The 25,571-nt window shown below is 43.6% G+C and overlaps 1 protein-coding gene across 2 annotated transcripts; it reads right to left on the bottom strand.

Annotated features, from left to right (window-relative positions):
- On the bottom strand, positions 1-25,503 carry NMRK1 (nicotinamide riboside kinase 1). 2 transcript variants are annotated; one of them, XM_038770062.1, is made up of 9 exons: positions 25,402-25,503; positions 17,735-17,799; positions 16,342-16,432; positions 13,611-13,659; positions 8,290-8,437; positions 8,122-8,193; positions 7,544-7,650; positions 4,387-4,470; positions 1-258 (listed from the first exon to the last, which is right to left on the bottom strand). In XM_038770062.1, exons 2-9 carry the CDS (start codon positions 17,764-17,766, stop codon positions 173-175), a joined length of 669 nt encoding a protein of 222 aa, XP_038625990.1. In that variant the 5' UTR covers positions 17,767-17,799; positions 25,402-25,503; the 3' UTR covers positions 1-172. The 2 variants fall into 2 exon arrangements, with proteins under 2 accessions (XP_038625990.1, XP_038625991.1); XM_038770063.1 differs by lacking the exon at positions 1-258 and adding an exon at positions 2,262-3,036.
- Between the last annotated feature and the right edge of the window lie 68 nt (positions 25,504-25,571).

The raw sequence follows: 25,571 nt of genomic DNA, 5'->3' as shown, positions 1-25,571 counted from the left end.
AGGAGTACACAATCGCTCTGGAGCAAGGTGGGGTGGGGTTTCACAAACATCCTTCCAGATGCCATCATCGGAATTTGCATTTACTCCTTCACTGTTTCGATTTTTGTTCCCCCTATTTGAAGAGTGAGAGACTAAATCTTGCCTACGTGTAAAGAGATAAGTGCATGTCTTTTTAGGCTGGATTGTTCGGCTTTTGAGAACTCTCAATGGATGTGGGATGCGGTCTGTTTCTTACTGTTTTCGCATCCTGTCTGGAGTCTAGGTTGAAGAAGATCAGAATTGGACATAGTTCAACTGGTCCACAGCCTCAGGAATCAGATCTAACAGTGCAGGTTTAATCTGTCCAAATTCTGAGGTAGGATTTGGTCTGGCAAAAAAATGAGTCCAGAAATATGGATACAGCTCAATATCTTGACCATTTTTATTTTCACGTAGCCTTGTATTTCTGTACATTTCCAACATAAGACTATAGGATGACAAAGCAATGCTATCATTGGGTCAGACCAGTGGTCTTTCCAGCCCAAGGTTCTGTCTGTAATTGTGGCAACAGGTTTGATGGAATCGTGGAATCCTTCTAGAGTGTATGCTTGATAATAATAATAATAATTTTGGTATTTGTTAAGTGCTATGTGCAAAGCACTGTTCTAAGTGCTGGGGAGGATAAAAGGTGATCAGGTTGTCCCATGTGGGATTCACAATCTTTATCCCCATTTTACAGATGAGGTAACTGAGGCACAGAGAAGTTGTGACTTGCCCAAAGTCACACAGTTATATTGTACTCTCCCAAGTGCTGAGTACACTGCTCTACATAAAGTAAGCGCTCAATAAATACCATTGATTGATTGGTTCCAAATATTCTCATTTACATTCTTAACTCTCTCTCTAGTCATCCATTATGAACCTCTTATCCATGAATTTCCCAAACCCCTCTTTACCTACTATTTCTACCCACATATGGTTATCACACACCCCGCCCCCTTCCTTTCCCCTCCTCACTGAGTGAAGAAATGCTTCTTTTTTATTTATGAACCAACCACCCTTCAGTGTGAGTGGGTGACCCCTAGTTCTGGTACTGTGGGATTTGGGGCAAATCAATGTTATCTGATCTGCCCACATTTTTCATGATTTTGTAAACTTCAGTCTGTAAGCACTGTAAGCTCCTTGTGGGCAGGGACTGTGTCTACCAACTCTGGTATACTGTAGAAGCAGTGTGGCTCAGTGGAAAGAACACGGGCTTGGGAATCAGAGGTCATGGAATCTAATCCCGCCTCTGCCACTTAGCTGTGTGACTTTGGGCAAGTCACTTAACTTCTCTGTGCCTCAGTTACCTCATCTGTAAAATAGGGATTAAGACTGTGAGCCCCATGTGGGATAACCTGATGACCTTGTATCTCCCCCAGTGCTTAGAACAATGCCTGGCTCATAATAAGCACTTAATAATTATTATTATTATTATAGTATTATTATATATAATAGTATTATTATTATTATTATTACTCTCCAAAGCACCAAGTACAGTGCTGTGCACACAGGAAGTGCTCAATAAATATCACTGAGTGATTAATTGACTCAAATATTTTGAGGCAATGGCTTTTCCCCTAACAAACGAGTAACTTTGGAAACAGTGAGTCCAATTCTCGCAGGGCCTAAAATAACATTGGTAGTAAGTTAGACTCTTTGGAAGGACCATTCACTCTTCTAGACCACTGGAGGACTATTTAGTGTATTGTTGCTATGTCTGAACCACATAAGCACCATTCATTAATTCAATCGTATTTATTGAGCGCTTACTGTGTGCAGAGCACTGTACTAAGCACTTGGGAAGTATAAGTCGGCAACATATAGAGACGGTCCTTACCCAACAACGGGCTCACAGTCTAGAAGAGGGAAACAGACAACAATACAAAACATGTAGACAGGTGAAATCAAAATCGTCAGAACAAATAGAATTATAGCTATAATGCACATCATTAACAAAATGAATAGTCCACTAGTGGGCCAGTAGAGTGAAGGACCTTTCCAAAGAGGCTAACACGACAAACGATTAATTTTAGGCATTGAGAGAATTGGATTTAAAATGTAAAGTCTCAGTAATTCAATTAATCTTACACAATTAATCTTCTAGACTGTGAGCCCACTCTTCTAGACTGTGAGCCCACTGTTGGGTAGGGACTGTCTCTATATGTTGCCAACTTGTACTTCCCAAGCACTTAGTACAGTGCTCTGCACACAGTAAGCACTCAATAAATATGATCGATTGATTGATTGATTAATTCGAGGAAAATATTGCTTTTGGCTGAAAATGTCAAGCCACAGATATTCAGGACTCTTATTGAAGAGCTGAACAAAATGAATTACAACAAATTTGCTTCTATTACAGTAGGACCCCTGCATTGCATTGAATGTAGTTTAAAAAAAAACAAAAAACTTCTAGCAGCATCCTCAAAGTTAATCTCCAACTGAGACTTCAAACTTCAAGTTCAGAGTGCATTCATGGTAGTGTGTGTGTGTGTGTGTGTGTGTGTGTGTGTGTACACATACAAATATATATCAATCACCAAATCACTTTCTGGATTACTATTCTGAGCAAACAAAGTACAGCAAGAGGTTACCTGAAACCGTTTCAATTCTGTCCAATTCACCCTTATTTTAAAGGGCAAATACACGGGTATGTGGCATAAAGTTATCATAACGCCAGCCACAGAGATGATTAGTAGGTGTTTACAATATCTCTGTTCTATGAAATCACAGAGTTGAACTGCATGCTTTCAAAACTGGGGAGAATAAGTCTCTTATGAATACAGCTGTGATCCAGTGAGATTACACGGATGACAAATAGCATATTGTACAGATATATGAACCATTAAGGTCATAATGATGATTAGTTTGGCAGGATCAAAGTTTGCAGAGTGCAGTGGCTACAGTTGATTAAATCACATCTCCATACTTTTCTAATACAGGCTGGGAAGAATCCAATTGTATTCCATCTTTACGAAGTTACTTTTGAAAATGAAGGCTTGCCCACCCCTCAAGACACTGGAAATGGAAAAATACATGTTATTTGCATGTGATAGAACAATCTACTCCAGAGAGATAGTACTTCAAAGCAATGTGGGTTACAATTAATCAATCTATGCCGTTTATTGAGCACTTTGTGCAGAGCACTGAACTAAGCGCTTGGGAGAATATAATAAAGTAGATACTATCCCTGTCCTCAAAGAGCTTAAAATCTAGCAAGGGAGACAGGCATTAAAATAAACTGGAGGTAGGTGAAGCAAGTGGGTATAGATTGCTTCTAGATTGTAAGCTTGATACGGATAGGGAATGTGGTTGATAATTCTGTTGTACTGTATTCTCCCAAGCGCTTAGTATAGTACTCTGCAAATAGAAAGCGCTCCCATACCACTGAATGACTGATTGAGTCGAGAAGCGCAGCAGAGGCAGTTTCCATTTCGGACTCAGAAGTGAAGCCTGGGAGATTGCCTAGAGTCAGAGGCAGAACCCTGATGCCCCCAACTTCCCTCGCAGCCCTGAACTCTGTCCCTGTACCTCCAGGTATCTGTCCTTATCTATCAGCTAGCTGTTCCTGGAAGAGAGGTCAGTCACTAAAAGGTACTGGGCTGGGATCAACCCAGATGGTAAGAAATTGCCATCGCAGCAGAAAATTTTAGCTCTGTGAATTGCAAGCCCTGCTGGGTCAGGGTAGATGGGGGAAGTGAACCTCACCAGGGAAGAAGGGAGCTGAAACCCCTCTTTTACTACTGTGGCAACAGCCATATATCTTCCTTAGATTGCCATTTTAGTCTGGAAGGGAGTGGCAGCCCTTTCGATTGAATGCAAACTGTTCAAGATAGTTAGAACCTAGGCCGATAGACGGCAAGAATGAAAACAGTTTAGGTAGACTTAGTTTTGAGAAATTAGCAAGTAGGAATTATGAGTTTTTGTTGACTGTCTTTTTTTGTGTCTATGTGCGTGTAGGTGGGGAGAGTAAAGAAGATGAGATTTTAAAACAAGAAGAAATCAAAACATATAAAACCATCTGTTTTACTTGTGCCAGTCAGCGGAAAGGGTAATCTGGCCACACTGAAATTCTACATACCCATCTGCTAAAAATATTTAACCTTAAAATATCAACAGAACGAAGGAAAATAACAAAGACCAATGAGGATGCCATTAAGATTTCAAAATCAAAAGAAACCACCCCAGGAACAAAGCTTATATAATACTCTACATGAGAGCCTGAATGTTATTCAAAGCTATACCATATTTTATTTTATTTAAATTCCAGAAAATTATGAAACTTCTGACATTACCCTGGAGGATGGCAGCCAAGAAGCAGTTTCCTGGCTCCTCCTCCCTAACCCAGTTTAATAGGGCAATACTTACACTTTGGCTTTACCAGCTCCTTTATTAGATCATCATACACCTGTAAAAGCAGGTCTCTCTCGGATTTGGTACCATCTAAATAAACTGGGAAGCAAACAATAAGAACACTGATATGTATCCATAAGATTATTAAACTGAACAGCAGGCTTTCTTAGCTGCTTAAAAAGGGTGTGAAAATGACATCTACTGCCAATGTATTAAAATAAAGAACGTACAACCACAACCTATTTAAAAACCAGTTAGCTAAAACAGCCGGAATAGATCCAGAGCCAAGAACACGCAGTTGGTTGCCTCCTTCAGAATGAAGCCAGTATTGGAGAAGGAATTCAATGGAATGGGACTGCTTGCCATATAACTCATACAGAAAAATCATATTCCAAAACCTCCCGAATTTAGGGTTTCCACACATTTGGAAAACCCAGTTATCCAAACTTGATGATCCCTCTTTTTTGGAATAGCTGGCCCACTCTCTTTAGTATACCCACCCTTCTGCGTCTCCCTGACTTGCTCCGTTAGCCCCACAGCACTCATGTACGTAACTGTCATTTATTTATTTATGTGTCTGCCTCCCCTTCTAGACTGTAAGCTCGTTGTGGGCTGGGAATGTGATTGTTAGATTGTTCTCTCCCAAGCTCTTAGTACAGTGCTCTGCACACAGTAAGCGCTCAATACATTGACTGACTGACTAATTAAAGGTCAGCGAGCTGACCTCAAGGACCCAAAAGAGCTTTGCTACTCTGAATAAAGGAAATCGACTATCTGGAATACTGCGGAAACTGGACTTACTTTTTTATTCTGGATATTCTAAATCATGGGATTTTAAAAAACTGTACTTAAAACACCCCAAACCTCCCACTCTACACAAAGGTCTGATGATCTTTTATCTAGCCCAGTGCTTTGTGCACATAGAAAGAGCTTAATAAACACCATTACTAAGGAATATGTACAGCCAATTCATTAACTTACATAAGTGTAATTTATTTATTTAAATTAATGCCTGTCTCCCGCTCTAGATTGTAAGATCCTTGTTTGCAGGGAACGGGCCTACCAACTTTGCTATATTGTACTCTCCCAAGCACTTGGCACAGTGCACTGCCCATAGTTAAGTGCTCAATAAATACCACCGATTAACTTGCTGATGCATTCGTCCTTCATTTTGTCTCTGCAGGCCACAGTCCCAAATTTCTTTCTTTTCATTTCTGTGATCGGTCTTACACATGAACTCTACAGAAAAGCTGAGCCCGTGAAGTGAGTCAACAATTTTAACTGTAAAAGGTAACAGAAAGGGGTTGGGCTGGGAACTCCCTATGTTGTGCACTTTCTGTCTGGGGCTTTTAACCTCACAGATCCCTGGGCTGAACTCCTGAAATCAACAGGAACACCCTCAACACAAAAAGAGATTTCCATTCTCCTAGTCGTAAGGTAGCTTCTTATCAAACGTTTCCATGAGGTGCAGTGACATTTTCCATTCAAATATTTTACTTAAGGAAGAACCTCTCAAGATTTCCCCTAATAATGACAACTGTGGTATTTGTTTAGCGCTTACTATGTGTCAAGCACTGGACTAGACACAAGATCATCAGAACTTTGTGTAGAGTGGGAGATTTGGGGTGTTTTCACCATAGTTAAAAAAAAAAATCCAGCAGGCATGTGTCAGAGCCAGGATTAGACCTAGATCTCCTTACTCCCAGGCCGGTACTTTTTTCACTAGGTCATGCTGCTTTCACAGTTTCAGTAAAATAGATGCAGACATCAAAGCCCTTTTCACAAAGAACTCCCCTGATTCTTAAATGTTTTCACTTTTTAACCAGCCTCCCAGTCAGGGTCCCCTGGGGCTCAGTATGGCCCTTTGACACCCCCCAAAAAACCCAACAAGTGAAAACCTACAATCTCCACAGTTTATCTCCTCTTGGCAATGTGGGGAATCTTAAATGGGGGAGTGGAGAAGATAATAATGATGATGATAATAATAATAATGGTGGTGGTGGAATCTGTTAAGCACTTACTATGTGTCAAGCACTGTACTAAGCACTGGGGTAGACACAAAATAATCAGGTCAGACAGTCTCTGTCCCACATGGGGTTCACAGACTAAATAGGATGAAGAACAGGATTGAACCCCCACTTTAAAGATTTTAGATCTTTTGGTTGGCTGAGGTCACTACCAGCTGTTCAGAGTTCTGGAGCTCTGGTTTCTGTATAAACAATCCATCATTAGTATTGATTTTCCCCTACTATGTGTATTGTTCTGAGGTGGTCAGCTCGCAACAAGCTGCTTTACTAGTGACTGTTTGTGATCCCATGACGACGATGACGAAGAAGAAGAAATTCACAAAAGAAGTGGGGTGCTCTACTTCAGGACAGGTCGTTACCGGCCCGTGTGGCCTTCTCTCCCTGCTGTACCCAAGAATGGGCCTGGACCAAATCGACAACTTCCACATAGAGCCGCTGCAATGCCCAAGGCAGATAAAAGGTGGTCGCTTTGAATAACGAGGAGGGAAGCAGCGTTTGGGGGAAGCAGCACACAGAGGAGGCCGGTAGCGTCAGCGGTCCGCGTAGCCGGGAACTTCTCCCAACCTTCCGCCGCGGGATCGACAAAACGGGCTCCCCTGAGCAGCAAACCGGTAATGGACCCTTGGTGGAGTGGGTGTGAGTGAGAGTGTGCATGTGTCACTCCCCTGCGCGTTGGTAAAAAAAAAAAAACAACTAAGTAAAGCTTTCCGCAGTAACCTTGGTGGTTTCGTTTGACTCTATTATGTGTCACGGAGGCTAACCTGGTCCAGGAAAGTCCTGGTTGGTACACGCCAGGGGCTTGTGACACCGATTGCTTGGGAGAGTACAATTCAGCTAGAAGCACAATCCCTGCCCTCAAGGATCTTCTAATCTAGTGGGAGAGACAAACACGAAATAAATTATAGCTGGGAGGAAGAAGAAGAGAAAGAAGGAAAGGTGGTTGAATAAGTTCCTAAATAGTATAGCATGTAAACTGATAGGTAGAAAAGTGCTAATTCCCTTGAAACTCTCCTCTGGTGCCAAACCCCATATGAGAAACACTGTTCCATAACATAATGTAGTTATTGAAACTTGTGATGCCAATCAGCAAATAAAGGCAAAATCCTACTGGTCGTCCTGTCACCCACAAAGAGATAGCTACCTACCAATGTTCCATGCAATGTCATCAATTTCTCTTCGGTATTTCTGGTACATGGGCCATACATGTCCATCAAAGTACCCCGGTGGGTCTGGTGGTACATAGACTCTAGCACTATACAAAAACACATCAAGATTTAGAAATGCATTCTGAATAGCCCCACAGCACTTATGTACCCATCTGTAATTTTATTTATTTGTATTGATGTCTGTTTCCCCCACTCTAGACTGTACGCCCATTGTAGGCAGGGAATGTGACTGTTTATTGCTGTATTGTACTCTCCCAAGCACTTAGCACAGTGCTATGCACACAGTAAGTGCTCAATAAATACAACTGAATGAATGAACGATTCCAGGTCCTTCTGAGTCCCAGGCCTGTGCTCTATCCATTAGGCCATGCTGCTTCCCATGAGCACCTACAAAAATTATTCAAATAGCTTTCAGCTACAACGTTAAACTTTACAACTGATCCAGCATTTATCATCTGCAGAATACTTTGGTTTTTTTTTTTAAAAAAAATCAATCAGATTTCACTATTATCTATGTGGAGGACAGAATAATCATCTGGGATGATTCTAAATCTCACCTCCTTCTCCTCTTGCATTCTTCATACGGAATAGTCAGAAAGTAACTTCTATTCCATATAGTATCCAAGGGCCTAAGGGAATAAACACATTCAGCTCTCAAATGTTTCCCACTTCTTTGGAGTCAACATCAGAGTAGGATTGTTTATTGTTAATGAAGAATTGCTTACTTATAATTAAAGAGAAGAAAACCTTCAATAATCAAAATATAAACTCCCTCAGTACTTTCAGAGTCACGTGACTCCACAGCATGTTGGGAATTCTTCATCCAGGAATGCACAGTGGACATCATTTTTTCCATATTAAGAGCATCAAGCACTGGGAACACAAAAGCATCACAATGAAGAGGTTTAGGATGATGCATTTTAAATGTTCATGGTGCTCTGTAAATACTACATAAGCATATAATTATATTTGCCCTTGAAAAATTCTAATGGCAAATAATTTTGGTGTAAAATGGAGCTTTAAGGGCTTTTTTTTAAATTAAGGTGACAAAAGAAGTTTATATCATTTATCTAAAACATGATTTTTCTTTAAGGGAGGGAAAATAGGGTGTCTAGGGTATCTTCCAGTAACTCTTCAAGCCTCCAAGAAAGGTCATATCATGAATGAGGCTATTAATCAGTCTAACGTTAATGTCCAAATTGAAAGAGCAAAAAGTAAACCAAACACACTTGATATTTGGAAATTTGGCAATCTAAATTTATTTTTTGGTATTTTCATCCTTCTTTCAAAAGGGAGACAAATTCTACTTTTGGAAACTTCCAATATGAGTTTCACTAGATTTCGTCGCGATTTATCTTAGTTGCTCGCCAATTATTTTTTTATCTACGGTATTTCTTAAGTACCAGGCTCTGTACTACGTGCTGGGGTGGATATAAACTAATCAGGTGACAGTCCATGACCCACATGGGGCTCACAGTATTAATCCCCATCTCACATATGAGGGAACTAAGGTCCAGAGAAGTGACCTATCCAAGGTCACACAGCAGGCAAATGGCAGTGCCAATATTAGAACCAAGGTCCTTCTGTCTCCCAGGCCCTTGCTCTATCCACTAGGCCACACTGCTTCTCACTTTGGTTTCAAAATCCCACCCGTCACAGTAGTTCACTCTGGCAGTTTATGTTGTTACTTCTTCACCTTGCTAGATCTGCAGTGCCTCTACCCACACTGAGCCCCTCCATTTTTGCCTGTGGACTCCCTTGAAATTGTGGTCCAGTATGTCCACAAGGAAGCCCCCTAAAGCATCTGACAACTCGCACCTCCTCACGATCATAATAAAATGGAAACACTACCAAATTTGTGAAGGGACGTACAGATTAAGCTGAGACTCATGCATGACCAGCAGTGGGACCCCAAAGCTAAAGACACCTGGCATATGCTGACCACCTAATTAAGGACTTTACCTTAATAATAATCAGAATAATAATAATTATGGCATTTGTTAGACGCTTACTATGTGCCAAGCACTGTTTGAAGAGCTGGGGTAGATGCGGTTGTCCCACGTGGGGCTCACAGCCTTAATTCCCATTTTACAGATGAGGTAACTGAGGCACTGAGAAATGAAGTGACTTGCCCAAAGTCACACAGCTGACAAGTGGCGGAGCCGGGATTAGAACCCACAACCTCTGACTCCCAAGCTCACTCGGGCTCTTTCCACTAAGCCACACTGCTTCTCTATTACTTATTTTTAGTAATTACCTTATTACTAAAGTGTCATAGCCCTTCCCCACAGCACCTGTATATATGTATATATGTTTGTACATATTTATTACTCTATTTATTTATTTATTTTGCTTGTACATATCTATTCTATTTATTTTATTTTGTTAGTATGTTTGGTTTTGTCTCCCCCTTTTAGACTGTGAGCCCACTGTTGGGTAGGGACTGTCTCTATATGTTGCCAATTTGTACTTCCCAAGCGCTTAGTACAGTGCTCTGCACACAGTAAGCGCTCAATAAATACGATTGATGATGATGATGATGATAGCGCTACTGAAGAGAACAGTTGGAACCACACTCACCATAGACAAAGAGGGGGGAATCTTACAAGATGGCCAGGAATGTAATGAATTCCTGAACATGCCCTCCATTACTGAGGAGATCCCCAGAGGCACAGAAAAACCTGCCAGAATGTGAAAAGTCATGCCTTTTTCAGTATAGACTTTTGAGGAAGTAACCTCCTCTGTCAAAACTGTGAAAAATGAAAGAGCACCTAGATCCGATGGCATTCCTGCAGAAATCACCTCTTTAGACATTTGCATATGCTCCTCCACCACATATGCGCTAGGCACTTAGTACAGTGCTCTGAACACAGTTGGCGCTCAATAAATACAATTGAATGAATATGAAACACTGAGGAGATGCCATAAAACTTCAAAAATGCTCTCATAATCACCACATTCAAAAGGAAAGGTGAGAGAGTAAAGTAGTGGGCCCTCTTACTGCCTTCCATTTCTTGCAATATCCCAGACAAAATCCCTCCGGATACACCACTAAAAAAAAAGTCATAAATTGGCAGGTGGTTTCAAACCAAAATGGAGTACAGCTCTGAAGCCCAACAGATGCGAGAAAAGTGCAAAGAACACCATCTATTCTGGATTTACTGGCCTTACAAACGCTGAATAAACTAGGGATCTGGCAACTGCTAAGCGCATTTGCTGTTCTGTGAAGTTTCACAAGGTACTCCATGATTTGGTGAGTAAGAGTTGACTGATTCTATTCCCGTAGCTATTGGAGTGAAGTTGGGCTTTGTGGTTGATCCAGGACTGTGCAAACTACTCTATATTCAGGCATCAAAAATTTTGTTTGTTTTTATGGTATTTGTTATGCGCTATATAATAATAATAATAATAATAATGGCATTTATTAAGTGCTTACTATGCGCAAAGCACTGTTCTAAGCGCTGGGGAGTTTACAAGGTGATCAGGTTGTCCCACATGGGGCTCACAGTCTTAATCCCCGTTTTACAGGTGAGGTAACTGAGGCACAGAGAAGTTAAGTGACTTGCCCAAAGTCACCCAGTTGACAAGTGGCAAAGCCGGGATTTGAACCGATGACCTCTGACTCCAAAGCCTGGGTTCTTTCCACTGAGCCACACTATATGCCAGGCACTATACTAAGCGCTGGAGTAGATACAAGCTAATCAGATTGGACACAGTCCATGGAGCTCACAGTCCTGAATCCCCATTTTACAGATGAGGTAACCGAGGCACAGAGAAGTGACTTGTCCAAGGTCATACAGCAAACAAGTGGCAAATCTGGGATTAGAATCCGGGTCTTCTGACCCCCAGGCCACGCAGCTTCAACCACACGAATATGGTTGATAAGGCTGATGCATAACCCTTCCATTCTGTGCACGTGTAAAGAGATGTTGCTATGTTAATCAATTTACCCCGTTCATGGTCTATTCCTATTTTCAAGACTGCCTCTTGATAAGCTGATCTTTGTAAAGCCTCTCCTTAAAGAAAGCAACCACGCTCCTGATGAGCATCTGCTGTGGTGATTTCTCTAAAATCCAACGGTATGCCGCATTGTGCTTCACTATCTCTTTAAATATTGTAGCCTACTCTTCAGGCTTGGGTGGGCAACCTTTCAGTTCACTAGTCAACAGCTGCTTGGGTATCCTGTTGTCTTCCATTCTCTCCACAGGTGCCGCCCAGGAAAGCTGTGTTGTTATGATAATCGCTTCAACGCTGGCGAGGTTGACCACGTGATCGGTAATTTTGGTCAGTCATCTGAGGCTGGGTACAGGTTCACGGGATGCTGGTGAAACTGCTCGAGAAGTTGGACGTATCTTCGGGAGTAGGTCCAAATCTCACAGCCAGATAGAAGGTTAGACACTGCAGTAGACTTGTAGACATACAACCGCGGCTTCAAGGCTCTCCATCACCTCGCCCCCTCCTACCTCACCTCCCTTCTCTCCTTCTACAGGGCAGCCCGCACCCTCCGCTCCTCTGCCGCTAATCTCCTCACCGTGCCTCGTTCTCGCCCGTCCCGCCGTCGACCTCCGGCCCATGTCATCCCCCTGGCCTGGAATGCCCTCCCTCCCCACATCCGCCAAGCTAGTTCTCTTCCTCCCTTCAAGGCCCTACTGAGAGTTCACCTCCTCCAGGAGGCCTTCCCAGACAGAGCCCCCTTCTTCCTCTCTTCCTCCTCCCCCCTCCATCCCCCCCGCCTTACCTCCTTCCCTTCCCCACAGCACCTGTATATATGTATATATGTTTGTACATGTTTATTTATTTTACTTGTACATATCTATTCTATTTATTTTATTTTGTTAATATGTTTGGTTTTGTTCTCTGTCTCCCCCTTCTAGACTGTGAGCCCACTGTTGGGTAGGGACCGTCTCTATGTGTTGCCAACTTGTACTTCCCAAGCGCTTAGTACAGTGCTCTGCACACAGTAAGCACTCAATAAATACGATTGATTGGAAATGAATGCCCTATTTTCTCCACTCCATCAACTGACTCCACAGTCACACTCTGCCTATTTTTTTTCTACAGGGATCATATCTACTAACTCTACTGTATTGTGGCCTAGTGGAAATAGCACGGGCCTGGAAATCAGAGGACCTAATCCTGGCTCTGCCTCTTGCCTACTGTGTGACTTTGGGTGAAAGAAAAGCAGCGTGGCTCAGTGGAAAGAGCCTGGGCTTTGGAGTCAGAGGTCATGGGTTCAAATCCCGACTCCGCCACGTGTCCGCTGTGTGACTTTGGGCAAGTCACTTAACTTCTCTGGGCCTCAGTTCCCTCATCTGTAAAATGGGGATTAATACTGTGAGCCCCACGTGGGACAACCTGTTCACTTTGTAACCTCCCCAGCGCTTAGAACAGTGCTTTGCACATAGTAAGCGCTTAACAAATGCTATAAAAAAAAATCAAACTGCGTGCCTCAGTTCCCTCATCTGTAAAATGGGGATTCAATACCTGTTCTGTCTCCCTCAGACTATGAACGTCATGTGGGACAAATGCTGTGTCCAATCTAACTACAGTATACTTACCCAAGGGCTTAGTACAGTGCTTGGCACAAAGTAAGCGCTTCACAACTACTACTATTATTACTGTGGTTTCCCAAGCATTAAGTACAGTGCTTTGCACACAGTTAGTGCTCAATAAATACCACTGATTGACTGATTTCGTCTATCCTTCCATAGCAATGGTTTGAATCTGCAATGTGATTCACAATCATTTAAGTACCCTCTTGTGTTGTGCCTCAAGAATTAAAGGTTCATTGTAATTCTTCTGTGGCTTGGAACCTTAATACAGTAAATTTTGAAAATCACAGAATCCAAACAAAAATCCATAGAGAAAATCGCAAAAACAGTGTTTATCTTACAAATGCATTAAAAGTACACTAATTAAATGTGTGCAGAGTAAATTTTCAAACTCTCAAATGACTACCATTTACTCATACCAGATGTTTAATTTTCTAAATATAAAATGCATAATGTTTGGTGTAATATTCAGTGCATAATGCTTATCAACCTACCATCATACTGCAAAAATCCATTCTCATCAATCTCTATCTCAGATTCTGGCTGGGGAATAAAAGAAAAATGTAAGGTGAAACTGTGCTCCGAAAAGACCATACCGGCCTTAAAATAAAACCTAGTTTACAAAATACAATTTTCATTTTTTGAAATCATCTAATCGTTTCAACTTTTGCTCTGATTCCAAGGGCACAATATGTATGCAAACACACACACACATACTATAATTTCATGCTACTGTAATAAAATAGCAAAGATTTCTGGAAAGGGGCATATGGAGCTCTGTCTCACTGGACAAAGGGCAAGAGAGGAGGATGAAAATGAATGAGGGAGAAGGGTAGAGAGAAGAAAGAGGAGAGAGAGAGAGTTGGGAAGCTTCTTCCAAATTAAGTGGAAAAGCAGCAGCAATTTCCTACCCATCTAATTCTATCTAAACTACAAGACCTAGGATTCTGGCCATGAGAAGCAGCATGGCCTAGTGGAAAGAGCACAGACCTGAGAGACGGAGGACCTAATCCCAGCTCTGCCAATTGCTTGCTGTGGGACCTTGGGCAAGTCACTTCACTTCTCCATGCTTCAGTTTCCTTAACTGTAAAATGGGGATTTCATACCTGTTCTCTCTCCTGCTTAGACTGAGAGTCCCATGTGGGACAGGGACTATGCCCGACCTGAGTGTACCTACCCCAGGACTTAAAGAAGTGCTTGGCACATAGTAAGCACCTCCCAAATATTATTGTTACTCAGTTACCTCATCGGTAAACTGGGGATCAAGACTGCGAGCCACAAGTGGGTGGCTCACATCCAATCCGTCACCAAAACCTGCCGGTCTCACCTCCGCAACATCGCCAAGATCCACCCTTTCCTCTCCATCCAAACTGGTACCCTGCTGGTTCAATCTCTCATCCTATCCTGACTGGATTACTGCATCAGCCTCCTCTCTGATCTCCCATCCTCCTGTCTCTCCCCACTTCAATCTATACTTCACGCTGCTGCCCGGATCATCTTTGTGCAGCAACGCTCTGGGCATGTTACTCCCCTCCTCAAAAATCTCCAGAGGCTACCAATCAACCTACGCATCAGGCAAAAACTCCTCACTCTCGGGTTCAAGGCTCTCCATCACCTCGCCCCCTCCTACCTCACCTCCCTTCTTTCTTTCTACAGCCCAATCAATCAATCGTATTTATTGAGCGCTTACTGTGTGCAGAGCACTGTACTAAGCGCTTGGGAAGTACAAGTCGGCAACACACAGAGACGGTCCCTACCCAACAGTTGGCTCACAATCTAGAAGGGGGAGTCAGAGAACCAAACAAAACATATTAACAAAATAAAATAAATAGAATAGATATGTACAAGTAAAATAGAGTAATAAATACATACAAACATATATATATATATATATATATATATATATACACAGCCTGCACCCTCCACTCCTCTGCCGCTAACCTCCTCACTGTGCCTCGTTCTTGCCTCTCCCACCGTCGACCCCCGGCCCACGTCCTTCCCCTGGCCTGGAATGCCCTCCCTCCGCACATCTGCCAAGCTAGCTCTCTTCCTCCCTTCAAGACCCTACTGAGAGCTCACCTCCTCCAGGAGGCCTTCCCAGACTGAGCCCCCTCCTTCCTCTCCCCCTCCCCCCGCCTTACCTCCTCCCCCTCCCCACAGTACCTGTATATATGTTTGTACAGATTTATTACTCTACTTTACTTGTACATATTTACTATTCTATTTATTTTATTTTGTTAATATATTTTGTTTTGTTGTCTGTCTCCCCTTCTAGACTGTGAGCCCGTTGTTGGGTAGGGACCGTCTCTAGATGTTGCCAACTTGTACTTCCCAAGTGCTTAGTACAGTGCTCTGCACACAGTAAGTGCTCAATAAATACGATTGAATGAATGAATCAAGTGGGACAACCTGATAACCTTGTATCTATCCCAGTGCTTAGAACAGTGCTTGGCACATAGTAAGCACTTAATACCAACATTACTATTATTATTACTATTACTACTGTTATTGAGCAGTCAGCAGTGGGGAGAGGGAACTCCACCATTCATTTAGAGGTGAGAATCCTTGAACCATGGCCGTGCTGTATGTTCAGGGATTGGTAGACATGCAGCCTCTGGAAATCTAATCCCGAAATCAGCCACTGAGGATGTTAAAGGGAGGATTATTTGCTGGTCAGATGAGCAGAAGGCCCTCAGATTATCCCCGCTCGGACTCCCCCAGGCAGACTTTACACAAAAAAACCACAGCCTCCTTCCTACCAAGCAAGGCCTTCAAATATATTCTCATCATTATTACCTCATTACATTGGATGGAGGAGTTCAATAAACCAGAACTGATTTTCTACTGGGGCCTAGCAGAAATGCCAATTATCAGAGCTATCTAGTGGGTAAAATGCTGGCTATCATATCTCATTACCATTATTCACACTATCGAAGCACTTTGTTTAATCTACACATCCGTTCAGTGATAGTTCCATTTTCTGAACGCACCTTACATCATAAAAATCACAGAATAATGGAGCTGAAAGGGATCTTGAGGGAGTTCAGCCTTCCAATTTCATGTAGGTGAATAAGTAAATCATGGTTGTTTTATTTTCTCTTAAAGCTCTCCAGTGATGGAGACTCCACAAACTCCCTCAATAGCCTTTTGCAATGTTGTATCGTCTAGCTTGGTTACAGTGGAGGGCCCCCAGTGCTTTATACTTCGAAAAAGTTTTTGTGGTACCTTAAAGAAGTCATCCTGAGAGATGACACTGCAGTTCGGGAGTTGTCTTTGAAGGTTTCTAGCCAAGGTCGTCTTCCCACCATTTGTCACACTGAGCCAAAGAAGAAAGAAAAATACCAGGACCATGAAAAACATTTAAATAATAATAATTATGGTATTTGTTAAGTGCTTACTATGGGCCAAGCACTGTTGGAAGTGCTGACAACATGAAAACAAATACAGCATTATGCAAAAATAAAAATAAAGAAATCTTTCCCAAGCCAGTGAGCTAGCCACCACGACTTTGGATAGAGAGAGACCGAATTTGGTAGATGATGACATTGATAATAATAGTAATAATAATGATAATAATTATGGTATTTGCTAAGCGCTATGTGCCAAGCACTATACTAAGCATTGGGGGAGATAATAATAATAATGATAGCATTTATTAAGCACTTACTATGTGCAAAGCACTGTTCTAAGTGCTGGGGAGGTTACAAGGTGATCAGGATGTCCCACTGGGGGCTCACAGTCTTAATCCCCATTTTACAGATGAGGTAACTGAGGCACAGAGAAGTTAAGTGACTTGCCCAAAGTCACACAGCTAAGTGGCGGAGGCGGGGTTTGAACCCATGACCTCTGACTCCAAAGCCCACGCTCTTTCCACTGAGCCACGCTGCTTCTCTTGAGATATGAGGTTATAACATCCTCTTATCTTGAGATATGAAATGATCAGGTTGGACACAATCCCTGTGCCACCTGGGACTCACAGTCTAGGTAGGAGGAAGCAGGATTTAACCCTCATTTTACTGAGCAGGCAACTGAGGCACAGAGAAGTTAAGTGACTTGCCCAAGGTCCACAGCAAACTAGCAGCAGAGCTGGATTAGAATTCAGGTTTTCTGACTCCCAAGCCTGGGCTCTTTCCACTAGGCTATGGACTGAAACCTCCTTGAGAGCAAAAATCATGTCTGGCAACTGCAATGTACTCTCCCAAGAGTTTAATACAGTGTGTGCCCTCAGTAAGGACTCAATAAATACCACTGATTGATTTATTGAAGAAAAGACCCTTACGGAAAGAAATAAAATTTTAACTATGGGACAAGTTGAGCATGGGGAATGCAGATAATTGATGCTCTATAAGACTGCGTCCCAGAGGTGCATTCAATGCCACCTTTTCCTTTATGGGTTGCAAGATGTATTAATACAAAATACACATTTTTCACACCCCTGCCACCCAACGACACACTGCCTTCTTGAATGCAACAAAATGTGAATGCACACACTGAGGGAAGGACATGGGGCACGCGGCTGAAAGAAAAAGCTTTCCATATTTTCAGGGCCAGATTTAACAAGGGGCACAAGAATAAATCTTAGATCTCTAGAGTTTCCCCAGTGCTAGAAGATACTTACCCACTGATTCCAATGACCAATGATTTTACCATTTGTGCTTTCGAATTAAGAGTTCTTTCTGTTTTCTAAAATAAAAAATAAATCCAAGTCAGCAAACTGAGACACCTACCAGGGATTGCTGGTCAAAGGGGGTTGGAAATATTCAACTGAAGTTGCATGTACATTTTCCCGGACATTCAAAACCGTGGGTTGTGTATTCAGATCCAACCACAAGAGGTCATACACACTCAACAGCAGTAGGTTTACTAGCAACAATGAAAGAAACATTTGCTTTGGCCTGAGTTTAAATTAAAAAAAGTAAATTATGGTATTTGTTAAGTGCTTACTATGTGCCAAGCACTGTTTTATGTAGATATGGGGTGATCAGGTTGTTCCACGTGGGCTCACACTTTTAATCTCCATTTTACAGATGGGGTAACTGCGGCAAAGAGAAGTGACTTGCTCAAGGTCACAAAGCAGACAGGTGGCAGAGGCGGGATTAGAACCCACATCCTCTGACCCCCAAGCCTGGGCTCTTTCCACTAATCCATGCTAAAGTATTCATTCAATCAATCAATCAATCATATTTATTGAGCGCTTACTATGTGCAGAGCACTGTACTAAGCGCTTGGGAAGTACAAATTGGCAACATATAGAGACAGTCCCTACCCAACATTGGGCTCACAGTCTACTCAGTCAATCGCATTTATTGAGCTCTTACTGTGAGCAGAGCACTTTACTAAGCGCTTGCAAAGTACAATACAGCAATACAGAAAATCCCTGCCCACAACGGGCTCACAGTCTAGGGGGGGAGACAGACGTCATTACAAATAAAAAGGCATCAATAGTGCTGTGCGCCCTATCTGTCCTTGAAAGCATCCCCTTCCTGATTCTCTATTTCTCCTGGACAGGATCTCTCTGTCGCCCATATCCTTTCCCAGAATTCTTTCTTTTCCATTCCACCTCCCTCATTTCTCCCTCCGATTTCTCCCCATTTTTTTTAACCTTTCCAACAGGCTAAACCAGGTAATGGTGAGGAGGCGTTGCCATGGCAGCACTGACAGGCGAGAACAGCACTGGAGCCCTCTCACCTCTGCATAATAATAATAATGATAGCATTTATTAAGCGCTTACTATGTGCAAAGCACTGTTCTAAGCGCTGGGGGGGTTACAAGGTGATCAGGTTGTCCCACGGGGGGCTCACAGTCTTAATCCCCATTTTACAGATGAGGTAACTGAGGCGCAGAGAACTTAAGTGACTTGCCCAAAGTCACACAGCTGACAAGTGGCGGAGCCGGGATTTGAACCCGGACCTCTGACTCCAAAGCCCGTGCTCTTTCCGCTGGGCCACGCTGCTTCTCTGCATGTATATCTCCATGCCTTCTAGACTGTAAGTTCTTTGTGGGTGGGAAACGTGTCTGTTCATTGTTATATTGTACTCTCCCAAGCTCTTAGTACAGTGCTCTGCACACAGTAAGTGCTCAATAAATACAATTGACTGACTCTTTGTGCCTTCCACTTGCTAGCACTAATTGTAGCCCAACTCCAGCCCTGTGAGCAGAATAAAATTAAAGAATAAAATTAAAGATGGGGTTCAAAGACCATGTGACAGGGGGCCTGGGCACCCTAAAGATCCAGAAATGCCGGCACGGCCATTTTGTATATGCCGGCAACAAAGACTGAGGCGCCCAGCTCAAGTAGGGAACTGGAAAAGAAGCCCATGGAGGCAAGTTGATTTTTATCCAGCAAGAAAAAAGGAAAGGAATTTGTATAGGCTTTGGGGAGGTGGAGGGTGGAGAAAAGGAAACATCAATAAGGAAGGAGGAATAGCAAGGAAGGGTATATGAGTCAAACTCTGACAATGATGGAAATAGGTCATGAGTAACTTTTGGAATTTGGGGATATGATGCCCCCAGGCCTTGAACCTGCTATTTTTCCTACAATTTCCTCTTTAACAATAATTGGGGTATTTATTAAGATCTTACTCTGTTCCAAGCACTGTACAGCCCGGCCCATTGCTCTAACCCACCACCACCTTTGTGCTCTGGGTGGAGAGCAGAGCAACAAGAAGAAGGGGCCTGAAATGGCAAGGGCAGAAAGGGACGTCCTAACTTGCTAGCTCTAATCCTTCTGATCGTCATCATCAATCGTATTTATTGAGCGCTTACTGTGTGCAGAGCACTGTACTAAGCGCTTATGATGGCCAATGCTTTCGGACAGTTGTCAAAAACAAGTAGAAACATCCTAACGGTGTTCCCTGCGCTCCTCCTGTTCCTGCTGTGCAACAGAGATCACGGCTGTTATGCCACGCTGAGATCTAAAGCTACACTGCGATTCTGAGCAAGTCCGGTTAAACAGCGCTGTTCGGTAGCTGCTCCGCCAGGACTTGGCACCCCAGTAGCAATCAATCAATCAATCGTATTTATTGAGCGCTTACTGTGTGCAGGGCACTGTACTAAGCGCTTGGGAAGTACAAGTTGGCAACATATAGAGACAGTCCCTACCCAACAGTGGGCTCACAGTCTAAAAGTAGCAGGCTTTGTGATCTGGCAAGCTCTTCAGTGAGTCCCAGGAACCTCGGGCAATTCCACCTTCAGTTTGATGGTGCAGGTTTCAACTGTGCTCCTGGTTTTTCCCAGTCTTTATGACAAGCTCCTCTATGAAATAAGGAAATTAAATTGATCTGACTTAATTCCCTCTTTACAGTGCCACACTGCTCACTTCCTAGTATCTTGGGGTCTTTTATTCATTCAGTCGTATTTACTGAGCACTTACTGTGTGCAGGGCACTGTACTAACCGCTTTTAGAAAGTGCCTTATGTTGGCTGGTCTCTGAGCTCTCTCCGTTCTCCCCTTTCTCTTCATTCCTCTCATTTTCCTCTTCTCACTCCCCCAATCTTCTCCCCACCTCTCTCTGGTGTAACTAGGCACAACAGAAAAAGCAGAGAGGGGAATCAAACTGGAGGAGGAGTATTAAATTCCGACCAGGGCCGACCTTAAAAAAAACTGCCCCTTCATCCTTCACTTTCTCACCTAGCATGGTGAACACTTTCCCGTCTTCAAAAATGTAATCTGATCGGAAAAAATACCCTTTTACAATGAGTTTTGGGTTCTTCAGAAGACAGGTGCTACAGAAATCCAATTTCTGATCAATCAATCAATCAATCGTATTTATTGAGCGCTTACCGTGTGCAGAACACTGTACTAAGTGCTTGGGAAGTACAAGTTGGCAACATATAGAGACAGTCCCCACCCAACAGTGGGCTCACAGTCTAGAATATTTTATCATCATCCAGCCAATAATCACACAGGCTGGTGCATATGGGTTGGTGGTTCTTTTTTAGGAGCAGATCTGCAGTGCCCCAGGTTTAAAAAAAGTGTTTTTAAACTCAGTGTTTTTAAAACTCAGTAATTCAAAAACCAATGTAACATTAAAAAGTTGAACGACTTTTTTCCATTTTGTTTTTTGGCTCAATTCCAAGTTATTTGCATTGCAGGACAGTTAACACAGTGTTCTGTACACAGTGAGCGCTAAAAAATCACTCACTGATTGCTTAGTTTCAGTTATTCTTGAGTCGATTATCAGGATTGCTTTTTCCCCCAAGTACCTTTCTCCCAACCTCCCCCAAAGCCTCCAAACATGTTTAACTCCCAACACCCGGCAAATATATTAATAATAATAATTTTGGTATTTGTTAAGTGCTTACTATGTGCCAAGCACTGTTCTAAGCACTGGGGGAAATACAAGGTAAGCAGGTTGTCCCATGTGGGGCTCACAGTCTTAATCCCCATTTTCCAGATGAGGGAATTGAGGCACAGAGAAGTTAAGTGACTTGTCCAAAGTCACACAGCTGACAGGTGGCAGAGCCGGGATTAGAACCTATGACTTCTGACTCCCTAGCCTGGGCTCTTACCACTGAGCCATGCTGCTTCTCAAACCTCTCTCTCCCCAGAGGAGTTAAGTCACCACCTTATTCATATTTTGTTATTCTGATTGGGTCACTTTTCAAATTATTTGTTAAGCACTTATTCTGTGCCAAGCACTGTTCTAAGCGCTGGGACAGTTACACATTCATCACATTGGACCCAATCCCTGTCTCACATGGGGCTCACAGTCCAACTAGGAAGGAGTACAGGCACCGAATCCCCATTTTCCAGAAGAGGTAAGTGAGGTCCAGAGAAGTGAAGTGAGTTGCCCAACGTCACAAAGCAGGCAGTTGGTAGGGCAGAATTAGAACCCAGGTCCACGCTGCTTCTCAATTTCTCTCCATTAACTAAGACGATTGATAATAATAATAATAATAATGGCATTTATTAAGTGCTTACTATGTGCAAAGCACTGTTCTAAGCGCTGGGGAGGTTACAAGGAGATCAGGTTGTCCCATGTGGGGCTGACAGTCTTAATCCCCATTTTACAGATGAGGGAACTGAGGCTCAGAGAAGTTAAGTGACTTGCCCAAGGTCCCACAGCAGACATGTGGCAGAGCCGGGATTCGAACCAATGACCTCGGACTCCAAAGCCCGGGCTCTTCTCCACTGAGCCACGCTGCTCCTCTGATTGAGAACCGACTGGAGGTTTAGTTTCTCACCGTCGCATCCCCCCCTCGCTTTATAGGGGTAATAATAATAACGGTGTTTGTTAAGCGCTTACTCTGCGCCAAGCACTGTTGTAAACGCTGGGGTAGATACAAGGTGATCAGGTTGCCCCCCGTGGGGCTCACAGTCTCCATCCCCATTTCCAGAGGGGGGAACTGAGGCCCCGAGAAGTGAAACGGCTTGCCCCAGGTCACAAGCGTGGCTCAGTGGAAAGAGCCCGGGCTTTGGAGTCAGAGGCCGTGGGTTCGAATCCCGGATCTGCCACATGTCCGCTGTGTGACCTTGGGCAAGTCACTTCACTTCTCTGAGCCTCAGTCACCTCACCTGTAAAATGGGGATGAAGACTGTGAGCCCCACGTGGGACAACTTGAACACCTTGTATCCCCCCCCCCCAGCGGTTTGCACATAGTAATAATAATAATGATGGCATTTATTAAGCGCTTACTATGTGCAAAGCACTGTTCTATGCGCTGGGGAGGTTACAAGGTGATCATGTTGTCCCACGGGGGGGGCTTACAGTCTTAATCCCCATTTTACAGATGAGGTCACTGAGGCCCAGAGAAGTGAAGTGACTTGCCCAAAGTCACCCAGCTGACAACTGGCAGAGGCGGAATTTGAACCCATGACCTCTGACTCCAAAGCCCGTGCTCTTTCCCACTGAGCCACGCTGCTTCTCTAAAGCAGTAAGCGCCTAACAAATGCCATCCCCCCCCCCCCCCCAAAAAAAGAGTGGCGGAGGCGGGATTAGAACCCACGACCTCTGCCTCCCAGGCCCGGGCTCTTGCCCAACTGAGGCCCCGCGGGAACGGCCTCGGAGGCCCGGCGCCAGTCGCCCCCTGGCGGCCACCTCCCCCTTTTAGACTGCGAGCCCACTGTTGGGTAGGGACCGTCTCTCTATGTTGCCAATTTGTACTTCCCAAGCGCTTAGTACAGTGCTCTGCACACAGTAAGCGCTCCATAAATACGATTGATGATGATGATGACTGTCTCTATATGTTGCCAATTTGTACTTCCCAAGCGCTTAGTCCAGTGCTCTGCACACAGTAAGCGCTCCATAAATACGATTGATCATCATCATCATCAATCGTATTTATTGAGCGCTTACTGTGTGAAGAGCACTGGACTAAGCGCTTGGGAAGTCCAAGTTGGCAACATATGGAGACAGTCCCTACCCAACAGTGGGCTCACAGTCTAAAAGGGGGAGACAGAGAACAAAACCAAACATACTAACAAAATAAAATAAATAGAGCCTTCTCTAAGTGGCTTAGAGAAGCAGCGTGGCTCAGTGGACAGAGCACAGGCTTAGGAGTCAGGGGTCACGGGTTCGAATCCCAGCTCTGCCAATTGTCAGCTGGGTGACTTTGGGCAAGTCACTTCTCTGGGCCTCAGTTCCCTCGTCTGGAAAATGGGGATTGAGACTGTGAGCCCCCCATGGGACAACCTGATCTCCCTGTAACCTCCCCAGCGCTTAGAACAGTGCCTTGCACATAGTAAGCGCTTAACAAATGCCATCATTATTATTATTAACAGGCCAGGCCCGGGTCCAGGCCATACGCTCCCACTGAGGCGACAGCGGGAGGATGTAAAATCAGCTATGACACCGGGGGACGGCCTAATCGAGTCACCGAGAGCACGGGGGAGGGAAGGGTGCCCCTTGGCCCACTTGGAGAGGGGGCACATGGCGGGATTGATGAGGATGACGTACTGGACGCGACTCCGAGAGAGCTCACCACCATCATCAATCGTATTTATTGAGCGCTTACTATGTGCAGAGCACTGTACTAAGCGCTTGGGAAGTCCAAATTGGCAACACAGAGAGACAGTCCCTACCCAACAGGGGGCTCACAGTCTAAAAGGGGGAGACAGAGAACAAAACCAAACATACTAACAAAATAAAATAAATAGAATAGATATGTACAAGATAAATAAGAGCTCATCATCATCATCCTCATCATCAATCGTATTTATTGAGCGCTTACTATGTGCAGAGCACTGTACTAAGCGCTTGGGAAGTCCAAATTGGCAACATAGAGAGACAGTCCCTACCCAACAGTGGGCTCACAGTCTAAAAGGGGGAGAAAGAACAAAACCAAGCATACTAACAAAATAAAATAAGTAGAATAGATATGTACGAATAAAATAAATAGAGTAATAAATATGTACAAACAGATATACATATATACAGGTGCTGTGGGGAAGGGAAGGAGATAAGATGGGGGATGGACATCGGCAACACATAGAAACAGTCCCTACCCAACAGTGGGCTCACAGTCTAAAAGGGGGAGACAGAGAACAAAACCAAACATACTACCAAAATAAAATGAATAGAATAGATATGTACAAATAAAATAAATAAATAAATAGAGTAATAAATATGTACAAACATATATACATATATACAGGTGCTGTGGGGAAGGGAAGGAGATAAGATGGGGGATGGACATCGGCAACACATAGAGACAGTCCCTACCCAACAGTGGGCTCACAGTCTAAAATGGGGAGACAGAGAACAAAACCAAACATACTACCAAAATAAAATAAATAGAATAGATATGTACAAGATAAATAAATAAATAGAGTAATAAATATGTACAAACATATATACATATATACAGGTGCTGTGGGGAAGGGAAGGAGATAAGATGGGGGATGGACATCGGCAACACATAGAGACAGTCCCTACCCAACAGTGGGCTCACAGTCTAAAAGGGGGAGACAGAGAACAAAACCAAACATACTACCAAAATAAAATAAATAGAATAGATATGTACAAGTAAATAGAGTAATAAATACATACATATATACAGGTGCTGTGGGGAAGGGAAGGAGATAAGATGGGGGATGGACATCGGCAACACATAGAGACAGTCCCTACCCAACAGTGGGCTCACAGTCTAAAAGGGGGAGACAGAGAACAAAACCAAACATACTACCAAAATAAAATAAATAAAATAGATATGTACAAGATAAATAGAGTAATAAATACGTACAAACATATATACAGGTGCTGTGGGGAAGGGGAGAGGAAGGAAGGGGCTCAGTCTGGGAAGGCCTCCTGGAGGAGGTGAGCTCTCAGCAGGGCCAGGAACTCACCTGGGCGCCCTTTTCTTCCGCGGCCCCGGGGGATGAAGGATAGTGGCCAATGCCGCCGCGTTGCCCCCAGACTCCGCAGAGGTAGAGCGGGCGAGCCGACCGACCCCGGGGGGCAACTCCCAGCCCCGCGGAGGCGGGGACGGGGTGTGGCCTCGGCTCGCCACCGGGTC

This window comes from Tachyglossus aculeatus, chromosome X4 (assembly GCF_015852505.1).
Source record: "Tachyglossus aculeatus isolate mTacAcu1 chromosome X4, mTacAcu1.pri, whole genome shotgun sequence".
NCBI classification, from domain to species: Eukaryota; Metazoa; Chordata; class Mammalia; order Monotremata; family Tachyglossidae; genus Tachyglossus; species Tachyglossus aculeatus.
The sequence above is the reverse complement of the archived record's forward strand: the minus strand, read 5'-3'. Positions and strand labels throughout refer to the sequence as shown.